General features: G+C 44.8%; 1 protein-coding gene across 3 annotated transcripts in view; it reads left to right on the top strand.

The window, feature by feature from the left end:
• Positions 1 to 14,709, top strand: part of Man1a2 (mannosidase alpha class 1A member 2) — a 139,706-nt gene that overhangs the window by 119,359 nt on the left and 5,638 nt on the right. For 2 of the 3 annotated variants that reach the window (XM_057793129.1, XM_057793128.1), the window contains exon 13: positions 2,027 to 2,139. In XM_057793129.1, the coding sequence (XP_057649112.1) occupies positions 2,027 to 2,139 (113 nt within the window). Of the gene's footprint in view, positions 1 to 2,026; positions 4,330 to 14,709 lie in introns of those variants that run through there. The other variant, XM_057793130.1, reaches the window with a different exon arrangement.

The following is a 14,709-nucleotide window of genomic DNA, read 5'->3' as shown; positions in this document are numbered from 1 at the left end:
AGAACATGACAAAAAGCTGGGCATAGTGGCACACACACACCTTTAATGCCAGTGCTTGGGAAGCAGAGCCAGGTAGGTCTCTGCTGTTGGACAATGGTCTTGTACCCATAAAGATTTGTTATTTGCATTTTAATAAAATGCCGATTGGCCAGTAGCCAGTAGCCAGGCAGGAAGTATAGGCAGGACAACCAGAACAGGAGAATTCTGGGAAGAAGAAAAGTTCAATCTACATTCATAACCCAGATGCATAGGAAACAAGGTGAGAATGCCTTGCTGATAAAAGGTACCAAGCCACATGGCTAACATAGACAAGAATAATGGGCTGATTTAAGATGTAAGAATTAATTAATAAGAAGCCTGAGCTAATAGGCCAACCAGTTTATTATTAATGTAGGCCTCTGTGTGTTTCTTTGGGGCTGAGCAGCTGTGGGCCCGGACAGGACAGAAACCTTCTTTCAACAGGTCTCTGTGAGTTTGAGACCAGGCAGAGGTATTAGAGAGACTCTGTCTCAAAGTGGGGGGGGTGGGGTGAATAAAAGGTACACATTAGGATGATAATCTTTACAGAGCAAAGACTGATAATAGACTCCTGTCTACAGCATGAGGAATTCTGGGAACTTAGCGAGAGAACAGGCATTCCAGCTAAAAATTGGGTGAAATTTTAAAATCGGTATCTCACCAAAGAAGATGTCAAGATGACAAAGCGCACAGAATGATGCACTACCTTTGCCCCCGTCTTCAGATGAACTTCTTCCTTGCATGTCTAGTCCAGTTTCTCCCTTTCCTTTCACTTGTAATGCTGTACCAGGGACACGGGAGTCCCACACTGGGACTGCAGTCTCCCACGTGGAAAAGCTGTACAGGCCCCCTGCTGTGTCTAGCCAGGTGTGTTGCAGCTTCTCTGTTGACAGCCTGATGAGTCTAGCAGGTCTAGAGATAGAGGACCAAGAGTGAGATAGAAAGTGTGTTCCAGCTTCTTAGTGTGTAAGGCAATATGTCATCCCTTTACCTGCACTATATTTTTGCTGTCATCTAGAACTGTAACAGTAACTTGAAGAGATAACAATGTACTTTTTAAAAAAATTCCCTGGGGCTTTGTAAAGTGGTGCCAGTTACTAACAGCAAGAGGTAGATCCCAGGTTTTCTTACTTTGTGGAGTATGTGTCTGTCTGTCTGTCTGTGTGTTTATGGTGCAACAAATGGAACCCAAGGCATTGCTTGTGCTAGCCAGGTGTTATATAACCGAGATATATATGCCCCAATCCCTGACCCTATAGATTTTTATGTATACTTTGATGACCTTTAATAGGATTCAAATTGGAATTTACCTGACCATATTGAAGGTAAGAATCATTGTGGTACACCAGGTTATGGTTGCACTCACCTTTAATCCCAGCACTCGTGAGGCAGAGGCAGGTGGATCTCTGTGAGTTCTAGGCCAGCCTGATCTATGGAGCTAATTCTAGGACAGCCAAGGAGGTCACCCTAGTCTACAGAGATAGTTTCACAACAGCCAGGGCTACACAGAGAATCCCTGTCTTAAAAAGACAAACAAGCAAACCAAAAAATTGTTATTGATTCCTGTTTGGTGCCCAGGTGACTCGTGGCATGGGCTCCTATTCGCCTTCAGACTCCTTATCAATAGGCCGTGCTCCTGAGACCTAGTTAATAGCTGTCCATTCCAAGAGCTGTAATGTCACAGCTGCTAGCTTTCCTCAGTACTTGCTGATAAATATGAATCTTTAGATCTCTTATGAGCCTCTGAGTTTCCAAAACTTACAGTTAATATTATGTGTGCTTTTTAAAAGAATGTCTGAAATATATGAAGTTGATTGTCTTATGCTGTTCTTATAGCTTTGGACAGGTGTGTGAGATTTTTTTAAGAAACTTATTTCAGAAGTCAAATTGTGCATCTTCATCAGAACCGCTCAGAATCAGCTCCTGGCTTTCTCTGCAGTCACCAGTGAGCCCGCTTGAGTTCTTGCTGAGTTCTGACTGACGTTCTCTCCTCTCCCTTTTGTTTTAGATACTTGTACCTACTGTTCTCTGGCGATGACCTTCTACCTTTAGACCACTGGGTGTTTAACACAGAGGCTCACCCTCTGCCCGTGTTACGTTTAGCCAACAGCACTCTTTCAGGTAATCCTGCTGTTCGATGAACAGCTCCAGAAGGACCATTCTTACCTGTGTTTTGTTTACATGGACCACTACAGACATTGTCTGGAGAGGCGGCTTTGAAAACCTGGACCTCTACGTCACCATGCCGGATGAAACTCTCCCCTTCAAGACTTTTCACTTGTAGATACATCAACTTTGAAATTATTCCATTTTATACCTGACCAAAACATGTTCTGGTACATGTAGGACAGAGGCCTGATGTGCTTTGACTCTTAATGAGATGGCCACATGGGAAACAATGTCTTATTCTGTATCATTAGTGCAAGCCAAGAACATAGAACACCTTCCAGGAGTTAGAGATGGCTTTTGGAACGAATTATACCTTTTTTTCCTCCCACCGTGGAGCAGCTTTCAAATCAAATATTACACATTGCTTAACCCCTTTCCTCCACTTTAGTAAATAATGGGACACACTGGAGTGAACAAGAACAAAGGAACAGTGTAATTACATCAGTAGCAAGAAGACTTGGAGAAGAAACAGATACTGTCCCTGTCTGAATAGTCAAGCTCCCCATTGGATTTTTACTGGACTGGTAACCATTTCACTCCCAACATAGTTCATTGAAATCTGTTTAGATTTAGTTTTTCTCTGGGGGGCATAACCTCATGAAGAATACTTTTCAAGTCTCTTGTCTCCATATGGTATGCTGAAACTGGTATTTATCATAACTGCTGCTTATGAGCCCGAGTGTGGGAGTGTGCATGTAGCTCACGCTAGTATGGGTAGCATGCAGAAGGTGGGGAAGGTGCCAGTTTGTTGCCTTGAAACCTGTTCTCAAGAATCCTTGATTTTGTTGGTAGGAAATTATTCTTCTGAACCAGCAAGTCTATCAAGCAAAGAAACCTGCTTTAATCACGTAACGCAGTTAGTAGAGTTGTTCACCTCACAGCTTTCTGTGGCTTGGCAGAATTCACTCTAACTGTCATGCACTCTGCCTTTGCTAGAACAAGCTGAGTTGCTTTCACAACGCACTAAAGCAGAAGCAGACATCTCAACTTCCCTCAATCACCTCACACGTGTGAGCTACTCACAAAGATTTTATGTTTTTAAGTTTCTCCAAGAATATTATATATCCAAAGAACTAATAGAATAGTTTCAAAATAATCTCCAGTGGCAAATGTGTGATAAAATTAATCATACTCACTAAAACTGGCATAAGCCTAAGGAACTTACAGATATTGTGGGGGTTTTGTTGTTATTGCTCAATACTTTGGCAAAAAAAAGTGAAATTTTATCAAAAACTATAAGGTAAATATTAATGCTTATAAAATTTTTGTCCCTTGAATTTCTATGACAATACAAGACACTCTCCCTCCTTTTCATTTAGTGCAGACATCATTTTTTGATGATAATAGAACTTGAGAAGACTATAATCTAATATTTGCTCTGATTTTGAATATTTGATGTAACAGTTTGTTCATGAGCTCTGCTTTGGAATTTTGAAAGCTTATTTCCTTGGTTGGTAGCTTTTCTTTTTAGCTCTCTACTAGCATATAGCAGACTTAAATTGTGGGAAAAGTCAATATAATCAGACATATAAGGGTGACCATCTTACACTGTAAATCATCTGGTCCTCAGAGTTCAGCCAGTGCTCCATAAGCTTGCCACCTCACACTTGTTCAGTATTTATAGCAGACAACATGGAGAGAGCGAGTTCTAGCACATTTCAAAATTGTGATATCTTTTCCTACTTGAAATTTTTAAAGTGTAAATGAGAAAGGTAGATCGCTATTACTTTAAAGAGAAAGAGAAGGTTTTGGTTCTCAGAAGAGAAAAAAGTGAGCCTTCTAAAAACAGCACAAGCCCGCTCACAAGTCAAGATAAAGTGAAAAGCTGGAGGTGGCAGAGACCAGAGCAGCAGGCAGGGCACCAACCGTCTTTCACTGTGTTCACATCAGTGCAGTGAAGGCGCCATCTTGGTTCCCCAGGAATTCTCAGAGGAGACAAAACAGCATCTCCTACCCCCACCCAGTGCTCTTGTTCACATGAGCCTAGAGCATAAGAGAAGGTGTGGGTGTGAGCAGGGCATGGTTCACGTGAAGATCTGAAGACTGTCATTTTAATACCCCGACTTTGTGATGAGAACTCGAGCTTACGACAATGCTTTTTCTTCTCTGAATACCAAAGGCATTAAAGTCAGGTGTAAATGACTTGCCAGTGTCATGTTGTATTTTGTTAATGGATTTTAAAGATATTTTTCCAAAATCTAGCATTATCCCATATTTTGCTTACTTTCTTGCTTACTTTTTAAACGTGTGTCTTCTTCCACCCTTCATACCTTTGACATTTTGTAGACTTCAGTACTCAGGCTCCATACTCATTGTGCTTATAAAATTGGAAAGGAATCCAGCAATGCTTACTCACTAGTGCCTCAATGCCTCTACTTTGGGCACAATCGTGCAGAATAGACAATACATAAAAATGGGGATTGTTGAACACCTCCAACTTCCATATTTATTGCTCATATTAGAATCACATCTTTTGATTCAAAGCAGAATTTTAGAAAATTAATGAGCCACTATGAAGTTATTAAAACTAAGAATGAGCCCTTCCAGATGCCTCCATGCAGACGAGTCCTGAGCTGGAGGCGCTGTCTCTCAGGTGGGCTGTGCATGTTGTGCTCCTCTAAGCACCTGTTCCTGTCTTTGGACTGGTGTGTGGGTGTAAAGAAAGCCTAGGTATCGAAGGAGTGCACTGTTTCTGCAGAATATTGACCCTGATGTCTTCTAGGACACCAAGGCTTCCCTTAGCAGGTTTCAATCAAGCAGTTTGAAATCTTGATACTCAGCTTCTCCTCTTTTCCACTCTTCATCGCCAAGGTCTTTGTCAGACTCCAGATTTATTGATAAAAGCTTGCGCCTGCCCTACTGGTTATGATGCAGACTCCCCGTAAGCCAGAGTCTCTGAATGAGCGCATGCGTGAGAGAGTGAGTGGGCAGACAGCTGTGGAACATTGCATCCGTGCCAAGCTCTGTGCCTGGCACCATTCAAGCCTTAGAACACGACACGTGATTCCAATGGCATTTTCTGTATGACAGTGGTTCATATCATTTTAAATGTTTTCCAAAATGGATCATGTTAAGAAATTCTTAATTTTATATTTCATTTAAATTAAAGAGAAAGATAAAGGTTTATAATATATTTTAAACACTGTTACTATATAATACTAACAACTATAATTGTAGTTAATAACTAAAGTCTCTTGGAAATGTCAAAGAAATATTTGATTTCTGATGCATCTTTGACTAAAATATTTACTTCAGAAATAAAAACAGTCATATTTTGTTATCACTTTAATTACATTATTAAAGTCAATATTTTGTAGACGTGCGCGTTATTTTATATTTAAAAAAAATTGTTCCCTAATCCATGGGTTTAGCCTGCAGTGGTAAATTGTCTTTTCTCTAGTACACTTCCTACTATGGTAGCACCTGTATTTCTTACCTATAAAGTAAAACCTATTAAAATGTCTCACATACCAGTTACTAGAGGCTAAGAGTTGTAGCTTCAGGTTCCTCCTGTTCTCTGGGTTCTTTACCCTGGAATTGGCCAGCTCCGGCCTTGTGTCCTCTGCATAACTATGGATATATACAGTTACACATAGACCCAGAAGGCTGTCTGCTCACTGTAGGCAGCTGATGTCTGCTTTAGGCCACACAACTTGCAGAGGATTGAAGGAATCCCATCTGACTATTGTGATTGACTCGTGGTTTAGGGACCCTGGAGCATGCTTCTGTCCTTCAGCTCATCCCAACCCTCACAGAGGTGGTCTTGTCACGCTTCCTGGAAACAGATACATAAGCTTCTTAAGGACTGCGTGTCATCTAGCTCTCTTACTATTCTCTTCTGCTCCTACAGCTGTAGATAGTATGCAGACAAACGGGTGGAGCTGAGATGCAGTAGACCTTCATTTAAAAAACTAGATGGAGTTCTGGATTTGACCTGAATGTCACAGCTGCTGACCTGATCCCAGGTTTATTTTGTATAAGACCCTCTAACTTTTAACCTACACCTTTTCTCTGTTTTTTTATTTGCTTAATTCACTTTAAAGCAGAAAGATGTATGTATGTACAACTGTATGTATCTCTGTTACCTAAAGGTATATATTTTGTTATCTTGAAAGTAGATATATTTTTCAGGGTCTCTTTGGGTTTTAGAATAATATGATTGTCATGAGAGAGGCAGAATGGAAGGGTTAGGCTTTTGGCTCCTGTCTTCATCTTGTCATTCAGTGTCATAATTCCAGACTGTTCGTGAAAAAAATCTGTATGGCATCAAAATATTGCTTTCTAACTTTACGGCGACTGACCCTTGGACCACGACCCTGGGATGTTGGGACGTAGCCACTCTGTTCTCTTAGAGCTTTCAGATGAGAACATAATAGGATTCTGGATCTTGGTGCTGCAGAAAGCAATCTTGAAGAACTATGAACAACACAAAATGGGTTGTGTGCCCAGTTCACCCCTTGGCACAGCTGCTGCTAGTCTGTAGGGTACTTACACTGTCGCCCCTAGAACAGCTTAAGTCTGAGTGAAGATACATACCCAGAGGCATGTCCCTTCCTCCTTCATTTCGTAGCTCTCCACATACCCTCACAAGTATGTCAGTGTGCATCGTTTTCCAATCAAAGCATCCTTCAACTTCAGCTTTACACTGGCACTGTTACCACCTCAGTCAGCAGCTGTAGGCCCCATGAAACTTAGGCGGTGTCATCTTACTAGTATATATGTTGCAGTGTGCCAGTTCTGACAGGCAGTACACTTTTCATGATGGTTATCGAGCATGCCACCATTTTTGGAAATGAAAACTGTATTCAGAACGAAGGGACATAGAGAGCTCTTTCTTGGCACGAATGAACTGCCTTTCTAGGCCCTGCCTCCTCAGAGGTCACTTCCGCTTAGTGTGCACCTAAGCTTTGGTTCTCCAAGTATATCAGAGCACATGTGCAGAGGAACACATGAGGCAAACGCCTTGCAATGACTTGCATGCTACAAAATTCTGCACATTGCACATCAGAAAACCATGAAAAGCAGAGCTCTTTATTGACAGAAACGCTCATTTTTGCTGGGTTAACGGACTACAGTGTCCCCAAGTATAATTATGTTGGTTTGGAAGTTGAAACGCCATTCCTTGCCCTCACTGACCTCAAATACACTGATGATTTTCCCCTAAACTAATAAGTGGGTAAGTATAGCCTATGTTGTTACCCACTGGCTGCTCCTGAACTGATTTCCAGTCCTGTCCTCCATAATGTGATTTTTTTTTATATAAATCAAAGGTAATATTGTATATTGGAGATCAAATAAAGATGTTCTTTAAGTGAAAAGTTTTTCTCTTTTTTCCCCCCCTTTTCACCCAACGGCGACCAAACAGTTCAGTTTCTTCATGTGTGCAAAAGAGCAACTTCGGCTTTGTTTACAGGAACTGGGAGTCCTTGGTTTCCAATATTCAAGGCATTTCTTTTGACTCCACCCATTTTCACATTTCCTGATTCGACAGCAAGATAAAAAGCTAGCTGAGAGAATAATTTTTACACACCGATTTGAAGAAAAACTCTGGAGCTGTATTTCAACCTTCGTGTCCCCTTGTGCATGTATCCCCAGAACAGCCTCTCGTTGCTAAGGCGTGTGCAGGTCCGGCAGTAGTTTTAGACACATGAATATTTACATACAAACTTTTGGGTGGGCATGTTTTCATTCTCTTGGTGTGTGTAGATCTGGAGAGAACACTGCAGAGTTGTGCTGGCTTGTTTTATGCGGCTGCCACGGTCTCGGGTGACTGCACTAGCTAGTAGTGCGTGAAAGTCGAAGTGCCAGCATTCATTGCCACCGCTTCCTTCTAACAGGAGGCTGAGACCATTGTAGAGACTGTTTTTCAGTTTAAATTGTGCATTTGGACACGCACAGGCCACAGTGCTCACGGGGAGGGCAGAGGGCACTTGTGGGAGTGGTTTCTTTCCTTCCATGGCTCTCCACACTGGAGCTCAACTCGGGGGTTAGTGGAAGTGTTGCTGAGCCAGCTCCCAGCACTGTTGCGGTTCCGGTTCCCTAATCTCTGACAGCTACTCCTTTCTTCAGCTTAGCTTTGCATATGCCCTGCCCATTGTCACCTCTTTCTAAGTTGTGAGTTCTGCATACACTCTGCTGTTCTCTGATATTGATGTGCCCTCTGTTTCATGGTCTCCTTGAAGTGCAGAAGACTTTAGTGGTGAAGTACAGTATCAGTGTGTTCCCTGATGACTTCTTGCCTCGTTTAGTGTCACTAAGAGTTTTTTTTTATCTAAAAGTTAAATTGGTTTAGCTCTTACATTGAGGCCTGTTATCTGTTCTGAGTTCCTCTCTGCACACATGGCAGAAACCTGTGGCATTTTTGTGTGTGGACACCCAGTGTCCTGGTATTGTCTGTTGAAGAGCGGCCCTTTCCCTTGGCATTGCTCTGGCACCTTTGTGAAACGGCCGTTGATGGGTGCTGTAAGGTTTTATTTCTGGGCTCATCTTGTCCACTGACACGTCCTCTCTAGTCCAGGGCTGCGGGGGTGTTGGTGGGCAGCTGAGCTGGATGTGTTTTTCAGGCAGCAGTGGGATTTGCACCCCTCTCTTAGCGGGCAGTGTTCATGCATTTGAAAGTAGGCTGACTGTAACTGGCATCTCGTGGGATACAAGGCAGGGAGGGACAGGGACAGTTTTAAGTCACTTAGTCTTTTTTTTTTCTGAAAATAGGTTCTTTATGTATCCTTTTGTGTTTTATAATTTTTTAATAAAACGCAACAAAAAGGCTGGTTAAATCGTTATTGAAACAACTAGATTCTGATTTTATCGGATCTCCCCGCCCACGGAAATAGTTTGTTTTGTTGTTTGTTGCTGTTTGTTTGGCCTTTTTGTTTTACGATTGCTGGATGAGTTCTGTCTTGCCCCATAGTGTTCAACCACAATGTCTGCTCACTCTGCTGCATCTTTGTTGAGCCTGGATTCTTGGGAGTCAGCCCTGTATCGGGTCATCTCGGCAGTTAGCCAGTGCTTGTCAGAGGCAGATCTTTATTTAACACACACACAGTGCAGCCCTACGTGTTCAGGATTACTTTAGCCTAAACATTCGCCTATGTTTTCTGCCTATAGCCAAGGCTTCTGGCCTAGCCGGGAATGTAGCCAGGGCCTCCCCTGCTCTCTCCTGAATACGTGCTCAAACTCATTCCTCTGGTTAGCTGTCTTACTGTACGTCAGCCAGTCCGCCGCTTGTCCAGCCGGAACCAAGATTTAAGGTTACCTGTATCAGCTTTTCCTGTTCGTTTGCTGTTGGCATTGGATTTTCTTCTCTCTTCCTTCTTCTTCCTCCCCTCCTCATACCCCCATCCCCACCCCTGGGATCAGGCCCAGGGCCTTGCTCTTGCTACACAAGTGCTCTACTGAGTTTCTTCCTCAGGAACGATGCCTGGGTGCAGAGCCTTTCTATACTGGGGTTAGAGCCAGCCCTCCCCACACAGCTGCTCCACCCCAGTAGACCTTCTGCTCTACAGGGAGGAGACTTCAGTGGGCTCAGGTGGCATGACTTCATTGTTCTGTCTCCAGACTCAGATTTCCCTGAACAAATAGTTACTAATGTTTTGTATCTATAGTCAGTCTCTAGAATCCTAAATAATTTGGTTATGTTCCTTTTTTTTTTTAAATTACCTCTTTAGGAGAAAGCAAGTTGTTTTTCTAAAAACAAGTTCATTTTTTCTTACTTCAGCGTAACTAAACCTTTAGTTTCAATTCTGTGTCATTGGCTGATGGGAGGAGGTCACGGTCATTGGTTTCTCAGGCAAGCCTTTTACACCAAGAGCTGCTGGAGCTGCTTGTGGTCCCATTGGGACCAATTCAATGATGAAATGTATTTCAAACATGGAAGATAGTGACTAAAAAACTTTTGCCCCTCCCCCAAGCATAACTACCCTGCCTTTAAGATAACAGTAAGAGTTACTAGAGAAAACTTCATAATTGCAACAGAAGGTAGGCTGAGGAAAGTTCTGATGTAAACACAACAAAGGTAGCTCATAGGTCAGGGTGCTGTGTGTGTGTGTGTGTGTGTGTGTGTGTGTGGTGGATAGCAAGTACAGTACAGTGTTCAGAGGTACTTTGATCACTGAACTGCTCCGTAGCCCATGAAATTGCATATGTAATGCAAAGATGTAATTGCTCACAGCGTTGTTACATTGCAACTGCTAGAGTCCATTGGCAGCTGTTTCTTTGAACATTTAGTGAACATCTGCTACGGGACAAGAGCTGCAGTGCACTGCTGAGCCAGCCCTACCACGTACCTTCTGGAGCTCTGGCTTAAACAGAAAAGGCAAAATTTGTTTTATGAATAGAGGTATTTCACCAAAGGCACGACAGCATAGAGAGGAGCGTGTGATGACCACGTAATAACCAATGATGAGCTCAGGGGCAACTTTCCCTTCTTAGGATGAGAGAGAGGAAGTGAGTTTGCCTAAGAATGGGTTTTCTGGGACGCCTGGAATGGAGCCTCATGGGGAGAGCAACTTACCCGATGTGAAGAGTAGAGGATTGCGCAAACCACCATCGTGATCCTCAGAAAGAAAGGATTTACTCTAGGCTAAAACCTGACAGGTGAGACTCCTAGAGCATGTGGTGGGAACCACGTAGCTAGAGAAGCAAGAAACAGACACTTTAGGAAGAAGAAACATTTCAGGCCCTGGGGCGCTGAAGTTTACAAAAAGGAGCCCTTCCAGGCAAGGTCAAAGCAGTTAGCACAAGGTGCTCACAGAACAGCAGGACTGGGGCAGATTGAGTCAGAGCAGAGTAGGGAGCAAGGACACAGAGGTACAACCAGCTAGTCACTGAACACTCACTGTCTCTTCTGAAGACTGATTCTAACCTTGAGCAGGATAGAAGCCCCAGGAATGAATGGAGTTACAAAATGGTCTGCCTGTTTTCATGAGCTGACTTTGTTTTCTGTGCGATGAATTCAGTACAGGGGAACCATAGCTAGAGAAAAGAGACCAGGTTTTGGGGAGTTGGGTGTCACTGAAATGAGGTGCAGGAATGACCTAGAGCAGCGGTGGAGGAGGTCAAGGATTGACAAAGATGGCGTATAAGCACAGATGGGAAAGAAGTCAGGTTTCACTCCAAAGCTTTTGGCCAGAGCGCAACCATTGAAGAGGGTGTTAGCATTTACTGAGTAGGAAGTTTAGGGATCATCTAACTGGACAATGAGTAGAAAGTGCTGACAAGCCTAGAGTTCGGGGGGAGGGGGGGTCCGGGACCCGGAGACTTGTCCAGTTAACTCAGGGTGAGCAGGACAACCAGGAGAGACAGAAATTACTCAACAGCTCTTTCTGGTTTGGCCTCTTAATGTGGTAAAACTGACTAAAAGCAACCTGGGGAGGAAAGAATTTATTTGACTTCTAGGTCACGGTACATCACTGAAGGAATTCAGGACAGGAATTCAAGCAGAAACCAGGGAGGAATGCTGCTTACCTGCTGATTCAGCTAGTTTTCTCCAGCTGCCCAGGCCCTCCTGCCTAGGGATTGTTAATCCCACCAGTGGAGAATAAGACCACTCCCATAATTTAAAGCCAAATTTGAAGCAGGCTTTAATTAAATACTGGCCAGGGTTGATGGACTCCCCAGCCAGGTTCATCTCTGGGTTCCCAGAAAATGACCACGAGTCTCGTCCTGCAGAGACTTTTCAAAGGCAGCCCACAAGGCCACCGTATTTCCCATCAGGTCCAATCAGGTGCAAGCATATATCCTGATGTACTTCCTGCCTATGTACCTCCCATCTATATCCAATCAGGGGAAAGCATACATCCTGACATATTTATTGCCCACATACCTGCCATCCACATGTGAGCAAGCATATGTGGGGAAGATGGGTCAAACATAGATAAACAGGAACTTACTCTTAACTGCAAGCAACTCTTAACCTGCAAGGTATGTTTGTCCTGTTTTGGTCTCCCATTAACCTGCAAAGTGTATTGTTATCGGTCCTGTTTTGCTCCCACAGGATGGCACCACCCACAGTGGGCTGGGCTCTTCTGCTTCTATTAGCCATCCAGACAATGCCCCCCATAGGCACGCTCATAGGCCAGTTCAGTGGAGGTAGTTCTTCAGTTGTATCCTCTTCCCCAGTTACTTACATTGTGTCTAGTTGACCAGGACAAGCTGAGATCCAAGTACCCCATGATCACAGGTCATGGGGGGGAGTGGGGGGAGGCAGGAACAAGGATCCTGAAGAACAGCTGGGAAGAGGAGAACCTAGTAGCCAAGGTGTGGGGTGTGAGCCGTGGCCGTTAGAGGCTACTATGAAATGAGTCTCAAGAAGCAGGCTAGGTTTGTTACCATGAGAAGATGATAGGGGACCGTGGGCCCCGTTAGAGAAGGGTTGAAGGAAACGGAAATACAAACAGGTTTATGCAGGTATTTGCTTCAGTCGGGAAGCATAGAGGTGAGAAGGAAACGGCTCAGAGACAAGGAATAGAGTGTGGATAGGGACGCCTGCCTTAAGGGAGTGGCGTGACCTCCCTGGAATTGGTACAGTAGCCTGTTGTAACCAGGAGACCTGAAAATAACAAGGGAGACACTGGTGAGGGTAGCGGAGAGGTGCGTGGGAGCTCCCAAAGGCCATTCTTCCTCACTGAAGGAGGCAGTTATTGAGAGGGGATGCGAGAGGCGGTGTCAAGGCTTCAGGAGACAAAAAAATGGCTTCACAGGAACATGGAATTCTACAGGACAAGGGAAGCCGCCTCAGTTCCACTGTCTGTCCAAAAACGGCTTTCCGCCAATTCTCCCATCACAGACAACTCAAAAAGCCAAATGAAATTCTGGAAAAAAGGAAGGGGGTGTTGGGAAGCTCCACCCAGGCCCACTCCTCCCATTCCAGACCCTGCCCCCGAGAAAGCCCGCCATCAGCAGCTCCGCCCACAGAGCTGCTAGACCAACTAGACCTGCCCTGCGCTCACTGCTCTCTCCTTCCTTCCTCAGAGTCCTCCGGAGTTGCTTCACTCTGCTCTGTTTATTAAATCTGGATCTATTAAATCGGTTTCATCTAGCTTATTACTTCAGCAGAGGAACCCAATAACTAGGGATCTAATACTTATCAGGCGGAACCCTCATTTTTTTTAAAGCATTAAATAACTAAAAATTACTGACGTGATTATTTATTAAACCAAAATGTGAAACTGTGAGCAGAACCAAAGAAGGAAGTCCAGCGCTCTAGCTGACTAGATCAACGTAGATCAAGGGAGATCATTTGCTCCTGTCAAGGAGCACCTGGATGCCCTGAGACCCTGCATCTCAGCTGCTCACTGGACCCTGTCCTTGCTGCTCACCTGCACCTCCGAATACTTAGAGCTCACCCAGAAATGAGGAGGGCTCTACTGTCTGGGGGGCCAGGCTGCCCGAAGGCCCGCGTGTGAACACCTGCTTGTGACTGGAAAGGGGGTCATTTTGTTTAGGGTCACCCACCTTGGGAACAGGAAGACCTCAGACAAAGAAGAACCTAATGAGGAAGGAAAAGAAAGGTGGGCTCAGGGTGGGGGTGGCATAAGGTCTTCAGAGCCTTCCAGACATAGCCATACTAGCCTCTCAACACTCAGGGCTCTGTCAGTCATGGCGCCAGCCAATCCTTCAGAGGCCGTTTGCCCTCACAGGGCAGTGTGTGGCTTTCCAGGATAACACAGCAGACCAGCCCCAACCCCCAGCTCCTGCAAAGCCCTCTCATTTTTCCTGCTTAGCGGCACCAAAGTAGGCAACTCGGTGGCTGATGGAGAAGGGAACTGAGCTGAGCCACTGGGGCGAGCTGGACAGGAAGTGTGCATGCATGAGTGAGTTCAGGAGGCTGTGGGGGCGCTGCGCGGCCGGCGTTGCACAAGTGAGTCTACAGGTATATGTGGGGGCATGTTTCACTCCGTGTGGCCAGTGAGGGTTGGCTACGGTGGTGTGGAAGTCAAGGAGTGTCACCATTCCACTATCACCGAGCTGTCTGGTGGGAAGTGGCACCACAGCCCCCCAGGACCCCTATACCCAAAGAGTCTGGAATGTTTGGGTTAAGGCTTCCCCTCAGCCCCCGGCCTCCAAATATCCCAAGAGTCTGGAATGTTTGGGTGGAAAGTTCCATCCCTAGCCCCCTCCTGGGAGTTGCCTCGGTCCAGACTCCACCTCCTCCGAGAAAGTCCACCAAACGGTGAACCCTCCCCAGAGAGACTCAAGACCACTCCCACAGGGTATTTAAACTGCTCCACAGAGAACAAACACGTGGTTTTCCTGTCTTCCTTCCCGTTTCCTTCCCTGGGGGACTGGAAGGCCACCTGGGAGTCTTAGTATCCATTAAGCCTGGGCTTTTTCTAATTCGGTTTAATTTCATCTGATTCAGATTATTGCGTGGGTGGAAAGGTTTATTGGGACACAGAAACTTTTCAAGCTCACCTCATGGAGGCAAGCAGTCTGCCTTAAAGCTCTGCACTTAGCCAGCAAAGAAGGGCAGGGCCAAAGGTAGCTAACCTACTAGTGAGCGTAGTTTCCAGTAGAACCCAG

This window comes from Chionomys nivalis, chromosome 18, assembly GCF_950005125.1.
Source record: "Chionomys nivalis chromosome 18, mChiNiv1.1, whole genome shotgun sequence".
Classification (NCBI taxonomy): domain Eukaryota; kingdom Metazoa; phylum Chordata; class Mammalia; order Rodentia; family Cricetidae; genus Chionomys; species Chionomys nivalis.
The sequence above is the reverse complement of the archived record's forward strand: the minus strand, read 5'-3'. Positions and strand labels throughout refer to the sequence as shown.